This window comes from Triturus cristatus, chromosome 10, assembly GCF_964204655.1.
Source record: "Triturus cristatus chromosome 10, aTriCri1.1, whole genome shotgun sequence".
NCBI classification, from domain to species: Eukaryota; Metazoa; Chordata; class Amphibia; order Caudata; family Salamandridae; genus Triturus; species Triturus cristatus.
This window is the reverse complement of record NC_140593.1, coordinates 1,120,610,270-1,120,628,933: the sequence shown is the minus strand read 5'-3', so window position 1 is coordinate 1,120,628,933 and position 18,664 is coordinate 1,120,610,270. Positions and strand designations below refer to the sequence as shown.

General features: G+C 47.0%; 1 protein-coding gene across 1 annotated transcript in view; it reads left to right on the top strand.

The window, feature by feature from the left end:
* The window catches only part of CHTF18 (chromosome transmission fidelity factor 18), a 488,876-nt gene that overhangs the window by 58,285 nt on the left and 411,927 nt on the right, over positions 1–18,664 (top strand). Inside the window, exons 2-5 of the mRNA XM_085629346.1 lie at positions 661–936; positions 5,715–5,856; positions 13,949–14,144; positions 15,187–15,282. Coding sequence (XP_085485472.1) covers positions 661–936; positions 5,715–5,856; positions 13,949–14,144; positions 15,187–15,282 — 710 coding nt within the window. The remainder of the gene's footprint in view (positions 1–660; positions 937–5,714; positions 5,857–13,948; positions 14,145–15,186; positions 15,283–18,664) is intronic.

The following is an 18,664-nucleotide window of genomic DNA, read 5'->3' as shown; positions in this document are numbered from 1 at the left end:
TACATTTAATTTGCCCCATTTTCTATCCCATTTTCGTGGACACACTCGTGATTTAAATACTTCTGTTTCCGCAATCATGGATTTGTCAAACTCTTTTATCCATACTCGGGGAGAGGGTGCACCCACCGCCCCCCACCCCATTGTTATCTCACGCTTAACAAGGGTATAGCCTAGCGTAGTTAACTGTTGTTCCACCTCACTGAGGTCAGTTAGCGCCCATATATTAAGTGGACCTAGTCTTGGTGTAAGGATTATGTCCTTGACTACCAGTTTTAAGGTAGATTTTGGCCAGCCGGGCAGGGGCTCGGATCAGTGCAACTTCACCCCGTGTTGTCTTGACTACTCCCCGCTGGATAGCAGTCCTTAAAGTAATTTACCCACCACCCTTCTTGGGCGCATTTGTGTTCTAAAATTGTGTGAGAGGTCTGCTATAGCAATGCATACGTCATCTTCGCTGTTGGAAATCTTTATTTAAAAACAGTCCCTCTGCCTGTAAGTATATATTGTTGCTGACTTCATTAGGGAAGGAGAGAACTTTCACAGATGCTTATCATAAAATTGTCCCACCTTGAATTTAAATGCTTGTTATCCTGTTCTTGTAGAGTTAAACATCTGCAGTGTTGTTGACTTGCAAAGTTCTTGTGTTTTTTGTGTTCACAGATGACAGGCCCATTGCATCAATACCCAAGACTTCCCAGTTTCGAGAGAAGCGCAGCTTTGAAGACTCCATCGCCTCCGCGGATGCTGTCCTCAGTTCTACAGTTCTTAATCACAAGGTCCAATCCAGAACCAATGGGAGAGCAGGAACAAAACACGCAGCGGAAGTTGACGGTGTCCTTGCTAAAAAGAGGGGGGCTGACGAAATGTTGCCGGACTCGGAGGAGGACATTAACCTAGACCTCTCGGAGAGTTTGATAGACCTTCAACCCTCCTTTAGTGAGTCCAATATCAGAGGAATGTCTGCCACGTTTTTTCGAAGAGTATTAACGAATGTGTATACAACAGACACTCTTTCACACCCTGCTTCTTTCTCTGCCCCAAACTTACCTTTGGAAATAGACAATCTGCCTTTCATTCTCTCATGCTTCGTATCTCCACATTTCCTGTCTTAACTCATGAGGAATGTCATTGGAAGGTTTGGGCATAGCTCAGCTTTTCTTCCCTCTGCCCTTGATTTAAAAAATGAATATCACATTTGTTCAATAATAAAAGCTTTCTGTACGTGTTGTAAAGCACTTAAATATTCTAGAGATGTTTGTGTCCACATTCAGACATTTTTAATGACTGTTATTCTATTATCTTAAATCACTTTTCATGATTGAAGGAACACTTTTGAAGATGTCCCAAATTAGCCAAAGGAAAGAAGTGATTGTCTAAAATCTATAACGTGCATTAGAACATAGGAATATTGAGCGCTCAATTGAAGGCAACCATTGTAGGAAGCAGGCTCTGTATATATTATACCAAAATGCGGTATAGTGTGCACAGAGTCCAGTGAAACCCCAAAGGTAGGCAGAGGTAAAAGTAGATAATACCATACTCTCTGTTTGTGGTAGTGTGGGCGAGCAGTAAGGCTTTATCAGAGTGTGGTGTTAAGCCCTTATTGTACACACTCAGGCAATAAATGAAGTCACACACTCAAAGACTGAACTCAGACCAATTTGCTTGTATAAAAATATTATTTAGTTGTATTTTATTTTCTAGAACCAAGCCAGGTCTGGTACAGATAAGTATAATAATACTTGGCAAGATTTATGCAGTATATTACAGTTGAATGTAGGTTCAATGCAGTTGGTTGATTTACAGGTAAGTCAACAGTCAAACATTTTCAGTTACTTTGTAGATTACAGTGTACATTACTTCTTGGATTACTTTCTATGTTACTTTTTCTACTCAGTGTGATACACCTAGATATCACACTGGGACATCTCCTAGACAAAAGGTAAGTAATTCAGTTTTTACACATTTGCAGTTTAAGGTTTTCATACAAACCAACTCCACACTTAAAATATTTTTCACAAGAAAGCAGTCAATGCAGTCTTATGGGAGAAAACAGTGTTATCGGTTTATGGGTAAGCATTCGGTCTTGGGAGTTGTTTTTCTGGGGTTAGAAGCAGGGTTCCCCCAGGGTCAAGGATGCACTCTCGAAGCACCCTCAGCAGCACTAGGGTGGCCGGATGCAGAGTGCTGAGGGTCCAGTGTTATCCAATGGGGGTTATGGGGCCTCCGGTTGGTGGCTGCTCACGAGCAGGCCTAAAGGTTGTGGGAGCAAAGCTCCTGGACTTAAGATCAGGGCAACGGGGGATCCGGTTTAGCACCCAAGGTGCACCCACAGCGGCACTATGGCGACCTGGTGCAGGATGTTGGTTTGGCTTCAGGTGCCATGTTACTTTCAATGGGGATTCTCCAGTTTACGAAAGCACTGCAGGCTTGGGGATGACAATATTCTGGTGGCGACCACTACGTGGAGAGAGAAGTTGGGAAGCTGGGGGTTGCCTGGACACAGTCGGTTGGGCCACCCAAGGCCGTGGGGCATCTGGTGCAGGGGTATCCTGGTTGCGGTCGGGGGACCCTCCGGATTGAAGCTGCAGGCGTCGGCTAGAGGCTTGAGGCAGGTCAGTGGTTGCTCGATCTCGGGTCAGGATCACCAGGGAGACCTCCTCTGGGTGTTGGGCCACTCAAACTCGAGCCGTGGGCGTCGGGTGCAGAGTGGTGCAGGCTTGTGAATTTTGCAGGAGCCAGAGTCTGTGGGGAGAGCAAATCTGGTGCTCACGGGAGACAATGTCTGGTTTGGGAAGGCAGGGCAGGTCCTCCAGATACGTGGGGGCTTCTGGCTGCAGGACACACCGGGATTACGCTGTAGTCGGTCGAGGTCGGGACAGGCCGGTAGGGCTGGGGCCAAATCAGTTGGTGTTCTCCTCTTCTTCTTCAGCGCAGCTCTTCGCTCCTTCTTCTTGTCTGAAGAGGCAAGGTGCGGGGATGGCTCTAAATGCTAGATTTAGGGGCGTTACAGCTAGGTACAGGACGGTACCAATGGGTCCCTTCCTTGGCGTGGGTACATCCCCTATTGTGCCACCTTCCAGTGGGAGGGTGGCATAAGCCTCACTCTGGTTGGCTGGGTCCCCCATCTGCAAGATGGTGGGGACTGAGAGTTGTGCTTCATCTCGCCTGCACCTCCTAAGGGGTGGGGTTGGCAAAGGTGGGCACGCCTCTCCTCCTAACTTGGTTTTACCGCCGATTCTCCCGCCCAAAGTAGGGGTCAGAACCGGTGGGGGCCTGTTGCTGGGAGCAGCAAATGGCTGAGGTAGCTCACAAAGGCGGCACGCCTTTAAAGCTTCCCCTTCATGGACCCTGCCCATTTCGTCCCAGGATGTGCTTTGTTTCAGGACCCTGAGAGCCCAGCTCTCGACCCAGGGGTCCAGAAACATGTCTGGTGGGGGTAGCTGGCGTACAGCCACTCAGCCAGGAGTGCATCTTTCATTATATCCCACACTGGCATCAGTGTGGGTTTAATGTGCTGAGAAGTTTAATACCAAACTTCGCAGATTTCATTAAAGTCATTATGGTGCTGTGGAGTTCGTAATTACAAACTCCCAGACCATATACTCTTTATGGCATTACTGCACTTACAATGTCTAAGAATTGACTCATGCACCTGTACCCCCACCACTGGTATAGCGCACCCAGCTAGAGGGGTGGCTCATCTATGCCAGGGCAATGGATTGTAGGCATGGCACACAGGGTGTGCCATGTCGACTCTTCACTTTGCTCTGCACCAAAACACGCAGCTTGCCATGCAGTGTGTGTGTGTGTAACGGTACAGGGCCTCCTAGGGTGGCACAATAAGTGCTGCAGCCCTTAGAGGCCTTCCCTGGTCACAGTGCCCTTGGTACCTATGGTACCTTTTACAAGGGACTTACATGTGGCCAGAGAGTTGCCAATTGAGTTTTGCAACTCTACAGTTTAGGGAAAGAATATAGGCCCTGGGTACCTCATTGGCAGGAACCCAGGGCACTCTCAGTCAAAGTACATCAACATTAGGAAAAAAAGTGGGGGGGCAACCATGCAAAAAGGGGCACTTTCCTACAACCATATAGTGTCTTAAGGCCAGCAATAGCTGCAAAAAGCCTTCTGCTTGAACATTCAATTGTTTCTCTCTGTTTCTTTAATTTCAATATAGAACATCCTACCCTCAGGGGTTGGAATATTCGAATAGCTTTATAGCCCTTTTGCTTCTGGCTATAGTGGTTGTTAAAGGCCATCTCCCTCTTTATAGGCCAGACCCACATAGGGTCGGGCCTTAAACTGTATAGCCTCCGGCAGAGAGCTATGAAGCTATAATCAATATATTTTAGAAATCAAGATATTTTCTAAAGTTTTCAAACTGGTAAAGTAAACAACCGGGGAAGATCGTTGGGGTGCTGCAACATAACCCATTTTCCAAGATGTTTCCTCTGGTAGTAATGGTGCCATCCCCTTGACTTTGGGTTAATACATAACTGCACTTGCCTCTAGATTTTATTGTCTTGACCGTTATACCAGTAATGAAATGCATTCAAGCCCCATCGGTTTTGAGTTAGGCTATTTTTAGACCTTGAAGAGTGCCGCCATTATAGTCCCTGATTATCAAACATGCACCTCTCTGCTGACATCAGCAGTCGAAATTACTGCAGTCATGTGCCTGATACAGTTTATGGCTGTTATGTCCTTTTTGTCTAATTAATCAAAATCACCCATTTAACACAAAGCCTTCATGTGGCTGTTCTTCAAAGCTTGGATACTGCTGCTTGCCTCAATGATGCGACTACTAGCTACGAGTGAGATTTATAGGGTGTATGGCCCAGAATATGGTTAGAAAGGGGGACATACTATTAAACCTCCAACATCAACCCTCAGGCCTTTACCTCAACACTGGGCCCTCAAAAACACCATTATGTCATCTGCCATTATATTGTGCACCATTACGTCATAAAATAAATGGATACAATTAAAGTTCTTACCATTTATTTACTTTAATTACAAGTAATATACTAAAACAATTATCACTTGATGGGTTTATGGTTGAGGTTGGTATTCGGGTCACAGGACTATATTATGAAAATAACAAGCAATGTATCAAACAATAACCTATTTGGAATTACTTCAATCAAACTGAAAGAAGAATATCTACCATTGATGGAGTGTTTCTATGGGAGGGGGATAGCGATAACATTAGAGTTACAATAAAGGTTCCTTAATGTTCCTAATTTAATTTATTGTAAATATCATACAAGTAAATACTAATGAGTGGTTAGCTTTAGAGATATACTAAGCATTAGACTTAGGCACTTGGGCTAAGGGAAGCATAATACATAAATATATATTTTAATTCATTTAATGCACATAATTAAATAATAAACATCGATTTGGGTCAGCATTTGACTAAGCGTAAGAATCCCCTAATTTGTTTGAATTAAAATGAATTAAAATATAAGTAAATGTTTTTATAGGTAAAATACAGTGATAGGGAAAATTAAAACTAATTTGAAAAGCATTCAATTAAATATAAATATATATATTTTTATTTTATAGTACATTGACCTAGGTTGTTAGATATGTACTGACTGATTGATTCTTCCTCCTGGAACCAGGCAGGAGCCTTCTTTTCAAAGGTTTGTTGTGATAAGTCTACCTATTGTGAAATGTAGTATGCATTTCTAAAATTTATTTTGTAGCTCCAAAACCCAAGAGGCCAAGATTGGAAGCAGTCAAAAAACTGGACTTTGGCGCAAAGGAGGACTTGCCATTACCAGACCTTTCCAGCGATGACATAACCCCACCATCTTCTCCAGGAATTACTACTACACCAAGCAGAAGGTAAATGATGTGTTCAGTTTAACATTACAGGTGCTTCAAGTTGTGACTAGTAGAGAATGGTACTGTATACCTTTAGGCTTAGAGCAGTAATCCTTTCAGTAAATAATGTATTTCAAGGTCTTGTGTACAACCTACAGAGCTTTTCACACTGTAAGCCAATACTTCCTCTCTGAGCACACAGAGGTCTTTAGCAAACCTCCTCAAACATCATCTGTTTGTAAGAACTCAGAAAGGTGACAGAGTACCACCTGCCCATGCACTTGTTCTCTTGCAGACAATTCCCTCACTCATAAGAGCTATTTTCTACTCCTGCAAACAGTTTTTTAAAACAGACTTTCAAAGTACCAGTGGTTTGTCAGCGTTGAGACCACGTGGAAAATGACCACTTTGTAAAATCTTCCACCTATCTGTTAGTTTGCCACTTTTTCAGCTCCTGCAAACTTTATAAAATATTTCCATTGCCTTTGATGAGTCCATGTGACTTCCAAGGCCTAGGGGTTTGCTAATGCAAATATTCCTGATTGATTACACATTTCTCTCTAAATACAATCATAATCTTTAATATGCTCTCGAGTCAAGATTTATGCAACATTTCCTTTAAGAATATAACTTTAACCCTGCTTATACCTTGCACTGTGTGAGTAATCAGTGAATCCATCTATTCTCAGGATATCATGTCTCCCTCTGTATCCGGGAATTCATTGAGTAGGCGAGTAATTGATGGCATCTTACTCAAATGCATCAGTTGTTCCTATACATGTGAAGCACTTCTTGCCCTAGAATCTTAAAGTTTCAGTGACTTCTCTGTGCCCCAGCTTACCTCTATGAGAGAGTCACATTTCACGTAGAAATGCTCCAAGCCTGATACATATATATATATATATATAAGGCGCAACGAAATTGCAAACGCAGAGCTCCCCCAAGCGGGTAATTGCCACGGAGCAGTACTTTACTGCAAGGGGAGAGAGGAGGCGTAACTGTATTGCCTGAGAAGGGGTTACGTATGGCATGAATCGGACAGAATTCTGTTTTGGCAAGCTGTGGCGAAACATGTGGAATATCGCCAAGTTTGGGGACACCACTGTGTGTTTTGGACTTTCTTTTTTTTTTTTTTTTTTTATTTTATTTTTTTTTTGAAAATTTTATTGTGCAGAAAGAAGGTTACAATCACGGGCCTACAACCACCAGGGCCGGCCGCTAGTAGGTAAGAGATCACACAGTGCAATAAAGATGACTGGCCCACCGGGGCTCCGCACAATACAGAAGAGCAGACTGCACATAGAGGAAATCAGGATACACCCTTTTAACATAAATAACAACTTAAAACAAAGGCGAGGCAAGAAAACATGAGATGGGCGTCGGGCCACAGCAGGGGCACGTCCAAATCCGACCACCCGATGGCAGTCAAAAACAGGGAAACCAAGAGGTAGGGTGGGGGGGGAGAGACGGGAATACAAATCTATACTCATGTGCCAGATAAGTAAGGAACCATCAAGGATCAGGGGGACATGGCTACATCAGACGTTTCCATCAGGGGGGGAGCACAAATACTTCCACGATACGCATTCCACTGCCCCCAAATTCTGTTCCAAGCCCCGGGCTTACCACGAGCCACATAAACAGTCTTTTCCCTAAACATGCACCAGTCCATGTTCTCCTTCCAGACAGACACTGTGGGGGCCCGCTGCGAACCCCAAAGCTGCGCTATGTCCCTCTTTGCTATCATGTTCCCCAGGGAACCCCACCGCGTCTGGGCAGCATTATAGTCATTGGGCTCCCACACATTCAGCACACAACGACGCACCTCCGGCAACAGCGTGACCCCGGTGACTCGCCCCATAACCTCATGCACCTGACGCCAGTATTCCACCACCTCGCGGCACTCCCACAGGATGTGGAGAAAGGTGGCACTGTGCCCACAGCCACGCTTACAGAGCCCGTCCTCAGAAAACCCCATCGAGACCAAACGGGGGCCCGTCACGTAAACGCGATGGAGGATCTTAAGCTGGACCAACCGGAGACGGGCCGGGATGGCCACCTCCTTAGGAGATGACAGCGCGGACTGCCAGTCCTCGTCGTCCAACTCAACTCCATCCCCCGTCCACGTCTCCCGTAGACGCACCAAGAGGTCAGCCCGATTATTTATCAACTTTTTATATATCAAGGAGATAGTACTATCGGGAACGTGACCGTCGAGTATGCGGTCCTCGAGGGGCGAAGAAACAGGGACCGTGGACCCTTCCCCAAAGACCGAGAGCAGGGCATGCCGAACCTGGGCGTAGCGAAAAAACTCCCTCTCACTAAGATCATACTCGCTTCGGAGCGCCGCGAAGGTCTTGACCGCGCCTTTGACCCACATATCCCCCACTCTGCTAATACCGATCGTGTCCCAGTGCTCAAAGCCTTTCGTCGTCCAAAGGCTCCCCAGGCGGTCTGAGGCAAACAGGGGAGTAGCACACGTTAAACGCTCACCCCACCCCATCGCAACATTCGCCGCCTTCCACACCCTTACCGCAATCTTGGTAGGGCCCGTGAGGGTACCACCAGCAGATCGGGAATAAAGCGCTCTGTTATAATTACCGCCGGGAAGCAGGAATTTATCCATCTCATACGCCGGGTTCAGACCAGGAGCATACGTGGCATGGTTAATTGCCGACAGTTGAGAGGCCCAGTAGTACCGTCTAATGTCAGGAAGCGCGATGCCCCCGTCGTACCAGGGGAGAGTAAGCTTTGCCAGAGCGATACGCGCCCGCCCATCCCAGACCAGTCTCCTCTGCAGGCTCTCCACCTCCCGAAAGTAGGCCACCGGGATGACATCAAATGAGTTCTGTAGTGCGTAGAGAAATCTGGGAAGGGACATCATTTTGAACAGGGCCGCGCGACCAAGCGGAGACAGGGGCAACCTACACCAACGCGCCGTATCCACCCTCAAACGTCGGAGTGGAGACAGGAGGTTCTGCTCATAGCGGACCGCCGGGTCCAACGAAACATACACCCCCAGGTACTTAAAGCCGGATGAGGACGTTTGGATAGGAAGTAGAGGCGGCAAGACGGGAGGGCCACCGGAGAGAGGGTACACACAAGATTTGGACCAGTTAATTATCAAACCCGAGTTTTTCCCAAAGGAGGTGAGGACATCAAAGAGAACATTGAGTGACTGTCGCGGCGAGGTGAGGTACAGAAGGATATCATCCGCGTACAGCGAGACCCGATCCTCGAAGCCCGGAGCCCACCGGATCCCCCTGATAGAGGGCTCCCAGCGGAGCCAGGCGGCGAGCGGTTCTAAGGCCAGAGCAAAAAGAAGAGGGGACAACGGGCACCCCTGCCTAGTGCCCCTCCCGAGAGCAAAGGGCCTGGAAGCCCGCCCATTGACAACCACCTGAGCCATTGGTCCGGCATAAAGAAGCTTCACCCAGCTAAGAAATCCCTCCCCAAAGCCAAACTTCTCCAAGACCGCCCAGAGGAATGGCCACTCGATGGTATCAAAAGCCATGGTGGCGTCCAATGAAACCAATACGGCTGGTTCAGAAAAGTATTTCGCCCTAGCTAGGACACCGTGCAGACGCCGCAGATTAAGAGCGGTATTACGGTGGGGGATGAAACCGCATTGATCCGGATGAATCAGATCACAGATAACGCTCAGAAAGCGGTTGGCGAGGACTTTAGCCAAGATTTTGGGTTCTGCGTTTAAGAGGGAGATAGGCCTATATGAAGCACAGCGGTCACGTGGTTTACCATCCTTAGGAATCACGACTATAGTCGCCAGACGCTGGTCGGCGGGAAGGGAACCCCTCTCGTTCGACTCCTGAAACATACGACGAAGGAAGGGCGCGATTTTATCCGGGCGTAGTTTGTATAGTTCGATCGGCAGGCCATTAGGGCCCATGGCTTTGCCCGAGCGAAGGGAGCCAATCGCGGCAGCAATCTCATCGACGGCCAAGGGGGCATCCAACCGCTCACGGTCCTCGACGGATAAGCCGGGCAGGACAATATCCCGTAGTAGAAGACGAGAGTCGTCTTCATCTCTGTCAGACACCGGGGAATACACCGTCCGGAGGTGGTCAGCAAAGCACTCCACAATCTCGCCAGGCTCAGTCACACACACTCCATCCGCAACCCAGAGCTCTGGGACCACACGATTCACTCTCTCCTTCCTATCCAGCCAAGCAATCAATTTACCAGCCTTGTCTCCAGCATCATACAACCTACCCTGCTGCTCCCTATACATGGTCCGGGCAGCGTCAGTAACAAGGGACTTATACTCGAACTGTTTCAGGCTGAGGGCATGCAGCCCATCCGGAGAGACACCCGTCTCCAAGGCCGCCTCCAACCCCAAGATGTCGGTCTCCAGCTTCTCCACCTCCTCCGTCTTAACCTTCTTAGCTGCCACAATCTGGGATAGGGCATGCCCACGGAGTACTGCCTTAAAGGCTTCCCACAGGGACACTGCGGACATCACCGACCCATCATTCTCAACGAAGTATTGGTCAATCGACTTGACCAGACTATAGCGGATCGTGGGGTTCCGCAGGTACCAAGGGTTAATAGGAGCGATCCGCCCAGCAGACCGCGTCCCAGTGTCAAAAAGCAACCACAGTGGGGAATGATCAGAGATACCCCGGGCCAAATGCTTAACCTCTCGAATCCGAGCAATCTGGGCCGCGGGCATAAGAAAGTAATCCAATCTGGAGAGACTCCCATGCGCCCCCGAATGAAAGGTGTACTGACACTGTGTAGGATGCATTAACCTCCAGCAATCAACCAGACCGAAGGTCTCCATGAATCCGCCAAGCCACCCCTGCGCAGCAGGGAGGGCCCTGGGCGGGTGGCGATCCCGGTCGCCCGAGACCACCGAATTGAAATCCCCACCCATAAGCAGAAGACTGTCAGGAAGCTCAAGCAGCATTCGACCCAAATCTGAAAAGGTGGAGTTCTGGAGGCCCGGGGGGACATAGACAGAGACCAGGGAAAGGGACTGCCCCTCCCACCGCCCAGTCAGAGCCACATAGCGCCCTCTGTCGTCCGGGACTACCCTGGTGATCTCCAGCGGAAGTGAAGATCGCAGGAGAATGCCAACCCCTCTAGAGCCAGTGGTGAAACCAGAGTGGGCAACGAGTCGGTACCCCCCCCTGTTCATGGCATGACAAACGTTACCCACCAGATGCGTCTCCTGTAAAAACACCACATCAGGTGACATACGTCGCAGGTACTGCAGCACAACACCCCGTTTGATACGGTCCCCCAATCCATTGACGTTCCATGACATCAACCTCAACCCGTCTCCCCCCATCCCCTCCAATCGATCAAGGGTCCCCCAGCAGTTAGCGCAACGCCCAAGACAAGAACAGAACAAAAGCCTTGCATGAAAAACAAAACACACAAATCAAAGCCCCCCGACCCCCCCCAACTACCAACTCCCCCCACCCTGCACCCCTGGGACCCAAAAAACCACCCCAACTTGCAGTGTGCCTGTCGCCCCATAAACCCCATTCTACGGAAAGACCCCGGAGGAGGAGAGGGACCCGTCCCCAGCCGCCCCCCACATAGATCATAATGAAACAAAATGCAAAAGAGAAGTTGAACCCAGTCGAACAGTACAGAATGGCAAAATCAAGGACCAAAGTCACTCCGAGGGAGACCCGCCACCCTCGGTACCAGGAGAGGGCCCAGGCCGGTCCCCGCGGCCCGGCAACGAGTCAAGCCAGTCACTCACAGTCACGGGAGAGTCAAAAAAGAGTGTCCGATCTTCGTGCTCCACTCTGAGCCTAGCAGGAAAAAGCATGGAGTACTTGAGACCCAGGTCGCGGAGGCGACGCTTTACCCCTTGGAAGCCCATCCTTTGCTTCTGGACAAGTTGGGTGAAGTCCGGGAAAAAGTTAATAGACGCATTCTCATGGCGGACCGGGCCATGGGCCCGCGAGGCCTGCAAAATCACATCTCGGTCTCTGTAATAGAAAAGTTTGGCAACAATGGGCCTCGGGGGGGCCCCTGGCCGCGGCCGACCGCCCGGAACACGATGGGCCCGCTCCACGGCAAAGAACTTACTCAGGCCGGCGGGGGCAAGATGCTTGAGGATGAGCTCTTCCACCAGGAGATCCACCGGGTGGTTGTCGGAGGACTCCGGGACGCCCACGACTCGGACGTTATTGCGGCGGGCCCGTCCCTCAAAGTCCTCCAGCCGCCGGGCTATCAGATCGTTGGCCGACTTGAGGTCGCCGAGAGTGGCCCGCTGGTCCGACACATCCGTAACCAGGGTGGACGTCCGCACCTCAAGCGATTGGACCCTCTCGTTGGTCTTGGAGAGATCCGCCCGAATCAGTGCGACATCAATAGCCACCGTGTCGATTTTACGGGCCAAGGCCTCGTATTGCGTAGCAATAGTCTCCTTGATGCCGTTAATGGCGCCCATAATGTCCTGCAGGGACGGATCCGAGGGCATGGACGAGCCACCACCAGCCTCGTCCGAGGGGGCTCCAGCCGCTCCAGGGGACCCTCTTCCTTGAGTATAGCGATCCATGTTGTTCGTCTGGACCGGACCCCCGCGGAGGGATGTCTTAGTCTTACGCCCCTCGGGGCCTCCCCTGCCACCCATGAGAACCACGCTCACCAACAGGGACCGCCGGCCCAGCGTCAAGGGGGGTGCCGGCCACTCAGTTGGAAGCCGCACCAGGTACCGTTGTGCGGCCGGGCGAAGAAACAAAAATCAACGGACACACTGGTGGCAAGCGGAGACAAGGGCATCCAGCGGAGATAAACACCCAGCCGCTCCAATCAGTGACGATCTCCAGCCCCTCAGGGATCCAAAAGTGAAACCGAAAGTAATGGAGCGGCCCCTGGCACAGATCCGCTGCCGCTGTTGTTCAATTACACCCCGGCTCCACAGGTCACCCTCGCACCGGGCACAGCCATCGATTGGGCCTCGAAAGTTCCAACCACCGTAGATCAGGATTCCCAGGTCCGATTTGATTTCTGAAAGAAGATCCACGCTCAGCCAGAATTCGCCTTCCAGATTCCGTCAGCCAAGTCAGGATAATTTCAGGATAAATTCCGAGGAGCGGCAAGGGTCCGGGGAGCCCTGTGCTCACGCGACCATCTTGGATGCGCGCTAGGCTCCTCCTCTCGTTTTGGACTTTCTTGTGATTAAGTTTCCGCGAGTGACTACATGAACCAGCATGCAGCCTGCCTTCAAATGCTGTGAGAGGAGGTACAAACCTGGTAAAAGGAGGAGGAGTTAAGAACTCAATGTCTTAAAGAACTCCAGGTGAAGCAATCCTACCCGTGATTCCGGCACTGATGAAAGCCGTATCCCGGCCAGAAACGCGTCTGCCTCAGCGTTTCACGGACTTCTTTGCACGCTTCATTTGCTGTAATAAAATCGCTTGAACCCCGGAGCTGTGTCCTGCCTACTTCGTACTAAGCAAGTAAGCATTTGGTGTTGATATATATATATAGGGTCGTTCCTTTTTTGCACCTGATGCACGATGCACTTTGCTTTGTACTCTTAAGAAAAAGAAGAAAATAAAATGAAATCGAGCAAACCTCAGTAATGACGTGGACTCGCCTGTTGATGTGCTGCCTTTCTGTGAACCTCTGATAATCTGGTGAATAACTCCCTGGAGGTATAATACAGGAATATATATATATACATATATATATACATATATATATACATATATATATATATATATACATATATATATATATATATATATATATATATATATATATATATATATATATATATATATATATATATATATATATATATATATATATATATATATATATATATATATATATATATATATATATATATATATATATATATATATATATATATATATATATATATATATATATATATATATATATATATATATATATATATATATATATATATATATATATTCCAAACGAACAAACACTCCACCTTCTGGAGTGCAAGTATATATATTTTTTTTTCCCTCGACGTCGCAAAACTACTAGTATAATAATCTCTCCAGACAAAGCTTTTGATGTCCCTTGCTAGTAGCCACTGCTTCCATTGATTACAGTCCTCTCCCCCTGCCTTTGTCACACTGTTTGTCCCTAGAAATACAAAGTTTTTGGCTACTGAACCGCTGGAGATAAGTGACATGGCTCCACTGCTCATGACCCCCATGACGAGAGAACGGAAGCGGGTTCAGAAGCGGCCACCTGTTTTTGAAGAGTATATACATGTCACCTCTGCTGATGGGAGGAGAGCCTACATGACTTTAAAAGAAGATACCCAGGGCTCGGAATTAGAGGTGAGTCTGGATGGAGTATCAGGTAAGCACTGGCACAGAGGTTCTATGCATGCACTGTGAGCATGGTAAGGTATCTTCTGGTAGGGATAGAATGTTGAAGTATGAATACAAGGTACAATATGTCAACAAAGGTAGGTTACTGGGCTATGAAACACAGGAGACACCTTCACAGGAGACTTCATAATATAGAGGGATGACACTCGAGAAACATGGGATGTAGAATGTTGCGAAATTCTGAGTGAAATTATTTAGTGGTTCTGCACACAGTTATAGGGTACTGACAAGGGAAAGAATGTAGAGCTGTTTGACACTGAAATAGTTGTTGAGATTTGGCACATAGTAAATTATATGGTATATTGGACATTCAATAGGGAGTCAGCTATGTATTCTGGGCATGGGACATGTGGAAGAGTATGTGGTTAGTGGGAATAAAAATCAGGAGTATGGAACATTGCATGAAAACTGGGTGTAGGACTCAGAAAAGTATGGTTTTGGACACAGGAAAGAATATGTTGTATAGCACATAGGGAAGAATGTGTTGTTGAACAAACAGACAAATGGGTCTGAGTTACAAGCATGAATTTTTTTAGTGTAAGCCAAATAGGGGAATGTACAGTGTGGTACCTTGAAGAATAAGTGGAGTAAGACAGAAGTAAGAACATGGGGTTTGGGACATAAGCAAGAATATATGGTGCAGAACACAGGTAATGTATGGTGTGAGGCACAGGGAAGAATAGAAATTGGTAGCCCCAGTGAAGAATATTTGGTGTCATATGTCGAAGAATGAGGTATAGCACACAAAGCATATGGAGCGCAGGCCTCCAGAAATAAAGGGTGTTGGATTCAGGGAAGATATCCGGTACATTATTTGTTTTGGTACATATAGATGTATATGAACAATATATTGCAAGCATGAGATCTGTATTACCCGTCCTATTTTCACATCCCATGAGGGTATGGATATGTTCTACCTTAACAGCTCCCCTTTGCTGGATTTTAAATACTGCAAATTCTTGAACTTTTTTCATTTTCTACTCTGCAGTTCTCCAAAGCTGGTGGCTTTGACTGGAATGGCGAGCGCCAGTTGCACTTACTGGGCGTGCCCTTCTCATACCTGAAGGAGCAGGTTGCTGATGAGGTGAGTGTGATGCTGTTATCAAAATGGCCATTTTATGGGCCCCTTTTCTCCCCCCAGTGACACAAGATGTCTGTCAAGTAGCTGAATGTTAATTTACAAAAAAAAAAATGTATACATATCATTTCTCAAATGACACTTAGGATTGGAAAACTGGAATACAGAATTTGCAAGAAGATGAAACGGGATGATGTGCAATTTATGGCAGAATGATAGGTGCTAGGAGAGGTCCAGCTTTTAAGTGCTTTGAGCTTCCAGACTTAGCAGGCCAGTGCTGGATAGGAAACAGGTCTGTTCAGATTCTTAAGCAAATAAGTAGTTGATCAGAGGAGCTATGCCTAAACAAATTGGTCCAATATGATTCTTTGCTGAAACACTTGAAAACGAATAACAAATGAGAGGCTGGGATGGACTGAATGGGGACTGTATTGGTTTGGTCTACAATATATAGCATGGCTCCATCTGGTGAAAAGTGCAGATCAGAGATCGGAAGGGCTTCGATGCTCGGAATGTGTGTTTTCATGCTTTGGGTGTCTAAGCACTATCTGCCCCATCTATTCACTAGACAAGACGACTTGCATTGTTTTGGTAAACAGGAAGGAGATCAGCAACCTGAATACTTGTGTTAAAAAATGCAGCTCCTAGTGTCAAAGTAACTGAATAGCGTGATAAACCTTTGCTTCGTTTACACACGGGTATATAAGGAACATCCTGGTGGCTAATTTTCACGTACATAAAAGCATAACTATTGTCTGAAACTTCTTTTGCTTCCATAGTGTATATAGTCACATGTGGGCAAAGAGGGAGAAAAACGCAGTAGAGAGCATCTGGCAGCCCTTCAGGGCCAGGCGTTTTACCCCTGGGTAGAGCCCTTAGAGCCAGCTGCAGTTCAGCAAGAGTAATAAGGGCCTCTAAAAGTTCCGCGTGGGTCAGGTCAATAGGGTCCCACGCACAAGAGTATAGATAGGAACCTATAGGCGTGCAGTGAGCATTGTCCTCAGAATAGAGGGTTTGGTAAAAATCATGAAAGGCCTGCAGCTTCACCCATTCAGCAGTAGCCCAGCTACCATCGTCGGTCTTAATCTTAGCTGTATGTGTATGCGCATGCTGCTGGCATAATGTACGGGCTAGGAGTGCTCCCATTTTGTCCCCCCCTTCATAATAACACTGGTTTAAAGCAAGCAAAGACCTTTCTGCTTTATTCGTTCTTTGGGTGCTTAACTGACCTTGCCATGAATGGTGAGTTTCACATAGCGGCCATTGACGTCATGCACCGTCTTCATTACGTTAGTCCAAAAAACCCGCCTTACACAAGATGATCCCTCTTGCGGTCTTAACACGGGCGTGTGCGCTGCAATAGTGAGGGTATTTTGGGTGACGCATGCAAAAAGCGTTCTGCTTCAGGAGATGAGTCTCCTGGAGGAAGATAATGTCCCTGCAAAAGCCCAACCTCCCTGTCGTGTTTTCTTGAATTTAGGGACATAGGCCAGGGTAGCCGATGAGGAGTGTAAACAATCCTCGGAGATAGATTTTGAAATAATTTTACTTATGCCTAGACTTATCATGACTGTTGGTTATCGCAGATAGAATGCAAGAAGGGTGATAGGGGGGGGGGGGGTTCCCAAGTAATAACGTTCTCTGGATATACCATAGCTGCTGTCGAACCATTAAGATGGGGGGCATCACTGATGTCATCCAGAATCTAAACAATCTTTTCCTCAAAGACCGGCCAGGCACATTTTCCCCTATCGCAGCAGGCAGGCTTGTAAGCACTGGGCAGACCCTCTGCTTCTCCAACAAGCAACGTAGACCTCAGGTGATATTCCAACTATGGTCTAATAACAGCTCTTTGAGAAACCCGTGGAGCACTCCATTCCTTGGTCAGTGAAGCAGGTTGGAACTGGGACAAAATGGAAATAGTTTTGATTCCACTTTTACATTCCCTTTCCAAGGCAGCAGATTGTATTCCACAGTCTAATTCCTGGAATTGGTTTGGGGTGCTTCCTTTTCAAATGCAATTTTCTGTCTGCAGTGCAGACACATCCTTTGCGCAAGGTTATAGTTCTCTTCCTACGAGTAGTGATGAATGAATTTATTTAATGTTTCAATTCATAAAAATAGTTACTAAAGGCCGTGCATCGTGTGTCCTTCCACGCGCTTTCTTCGGTCACTGATTAAAACAACATTTTATCATTTACTTTAGTACATTTCGAACAGTTACACAGGGCGTAAAAATAAGAATCCATAACATTGAATATTTGCTCGCTAATTTGGGCCTGTGGTCTGCCTTTAGACCAAGGCTCAATCTTTGCTTATAAGTTCTTTAAGTTGATGTGCACATTTCGCTAATCTAGCCAGTTCCATGGGGATCTCTAAATTAAAAAGACGTTTCATTGCTTCTAGACAGGTACGGGTGCCATATTTTAAAAAACAAATGTTTTAATAAAGTGCAACGTGTGTGACTCAATTGAGGGCAAATACAAACTAGGTGAGCCAAAGACTCCTCGTACCGATGACACAATCTGCAAGAGGTGACCGCCTCTAGGGATTTCCAGCGAATATGTGTCTTTTATTGGCATGGCCATTAGTCTGACTGACTAGATTTGCTTTAGAATTGATTTGTTCAGAGCTGAGTCAAGATATGGCTGCCTCAATTTGTCCTTGTAGGAGCTGGCTAAGAACCCAATATTGCTACTAGAGGACTATATAAGCCCCAGGTCGCCTCGCTTGGATAATAGCCTTACTTGTTTCCTTAAAATGGTTTTTAAAATTCCCGGTTAATTAATAAAATCCCCCAAGTTGGACAAGTCAAGGTGCAGTTCATTGAGGGCAGTAGATAGGATGTCTATCGTGAAAATGTCTTTCAGGGTTGCTTTCATTGTGTTTGGGGGGCTCCACATGTCCCTTGATAGTAACGGATGATCGATGCCCAGTGTTCGTAGGATTGTTTGCTTAGTTCGAATTCTAACCGTACTAAAGCATTCCGGGCATGGGCAGGTATCTGGAAAATCTGTTTAAATGCTCGGCAATTGGCAGACTCCATGATGTTAATTAGTGCCCCAGGAAACACTAGCTGCACATAAGAAATTGAGGGAAGTAACTTGGCTTTTTTAACCTTTCGTATTGGCTCGGTTGTCAGGCTGTGCAGTTGGGAGTTGAGTTTGCAGAGGGCGTACGTCACGCCTTGGCTTTTGATTTTATGGATGCAATATGTGCTGTGGGCTTGCCATTACTTGTGATCCAAACCCCCAGATAATTATACTTAGTTGTTGTAGTTATTTTCAGGTTACCCATTCTCCATTGATATTTGTGTTTGTTAGCATATTTTCCAAAGATCACTACCTTTGTTTTACTGGCATTGGCTGTCAATTCATTTTCGTCATTG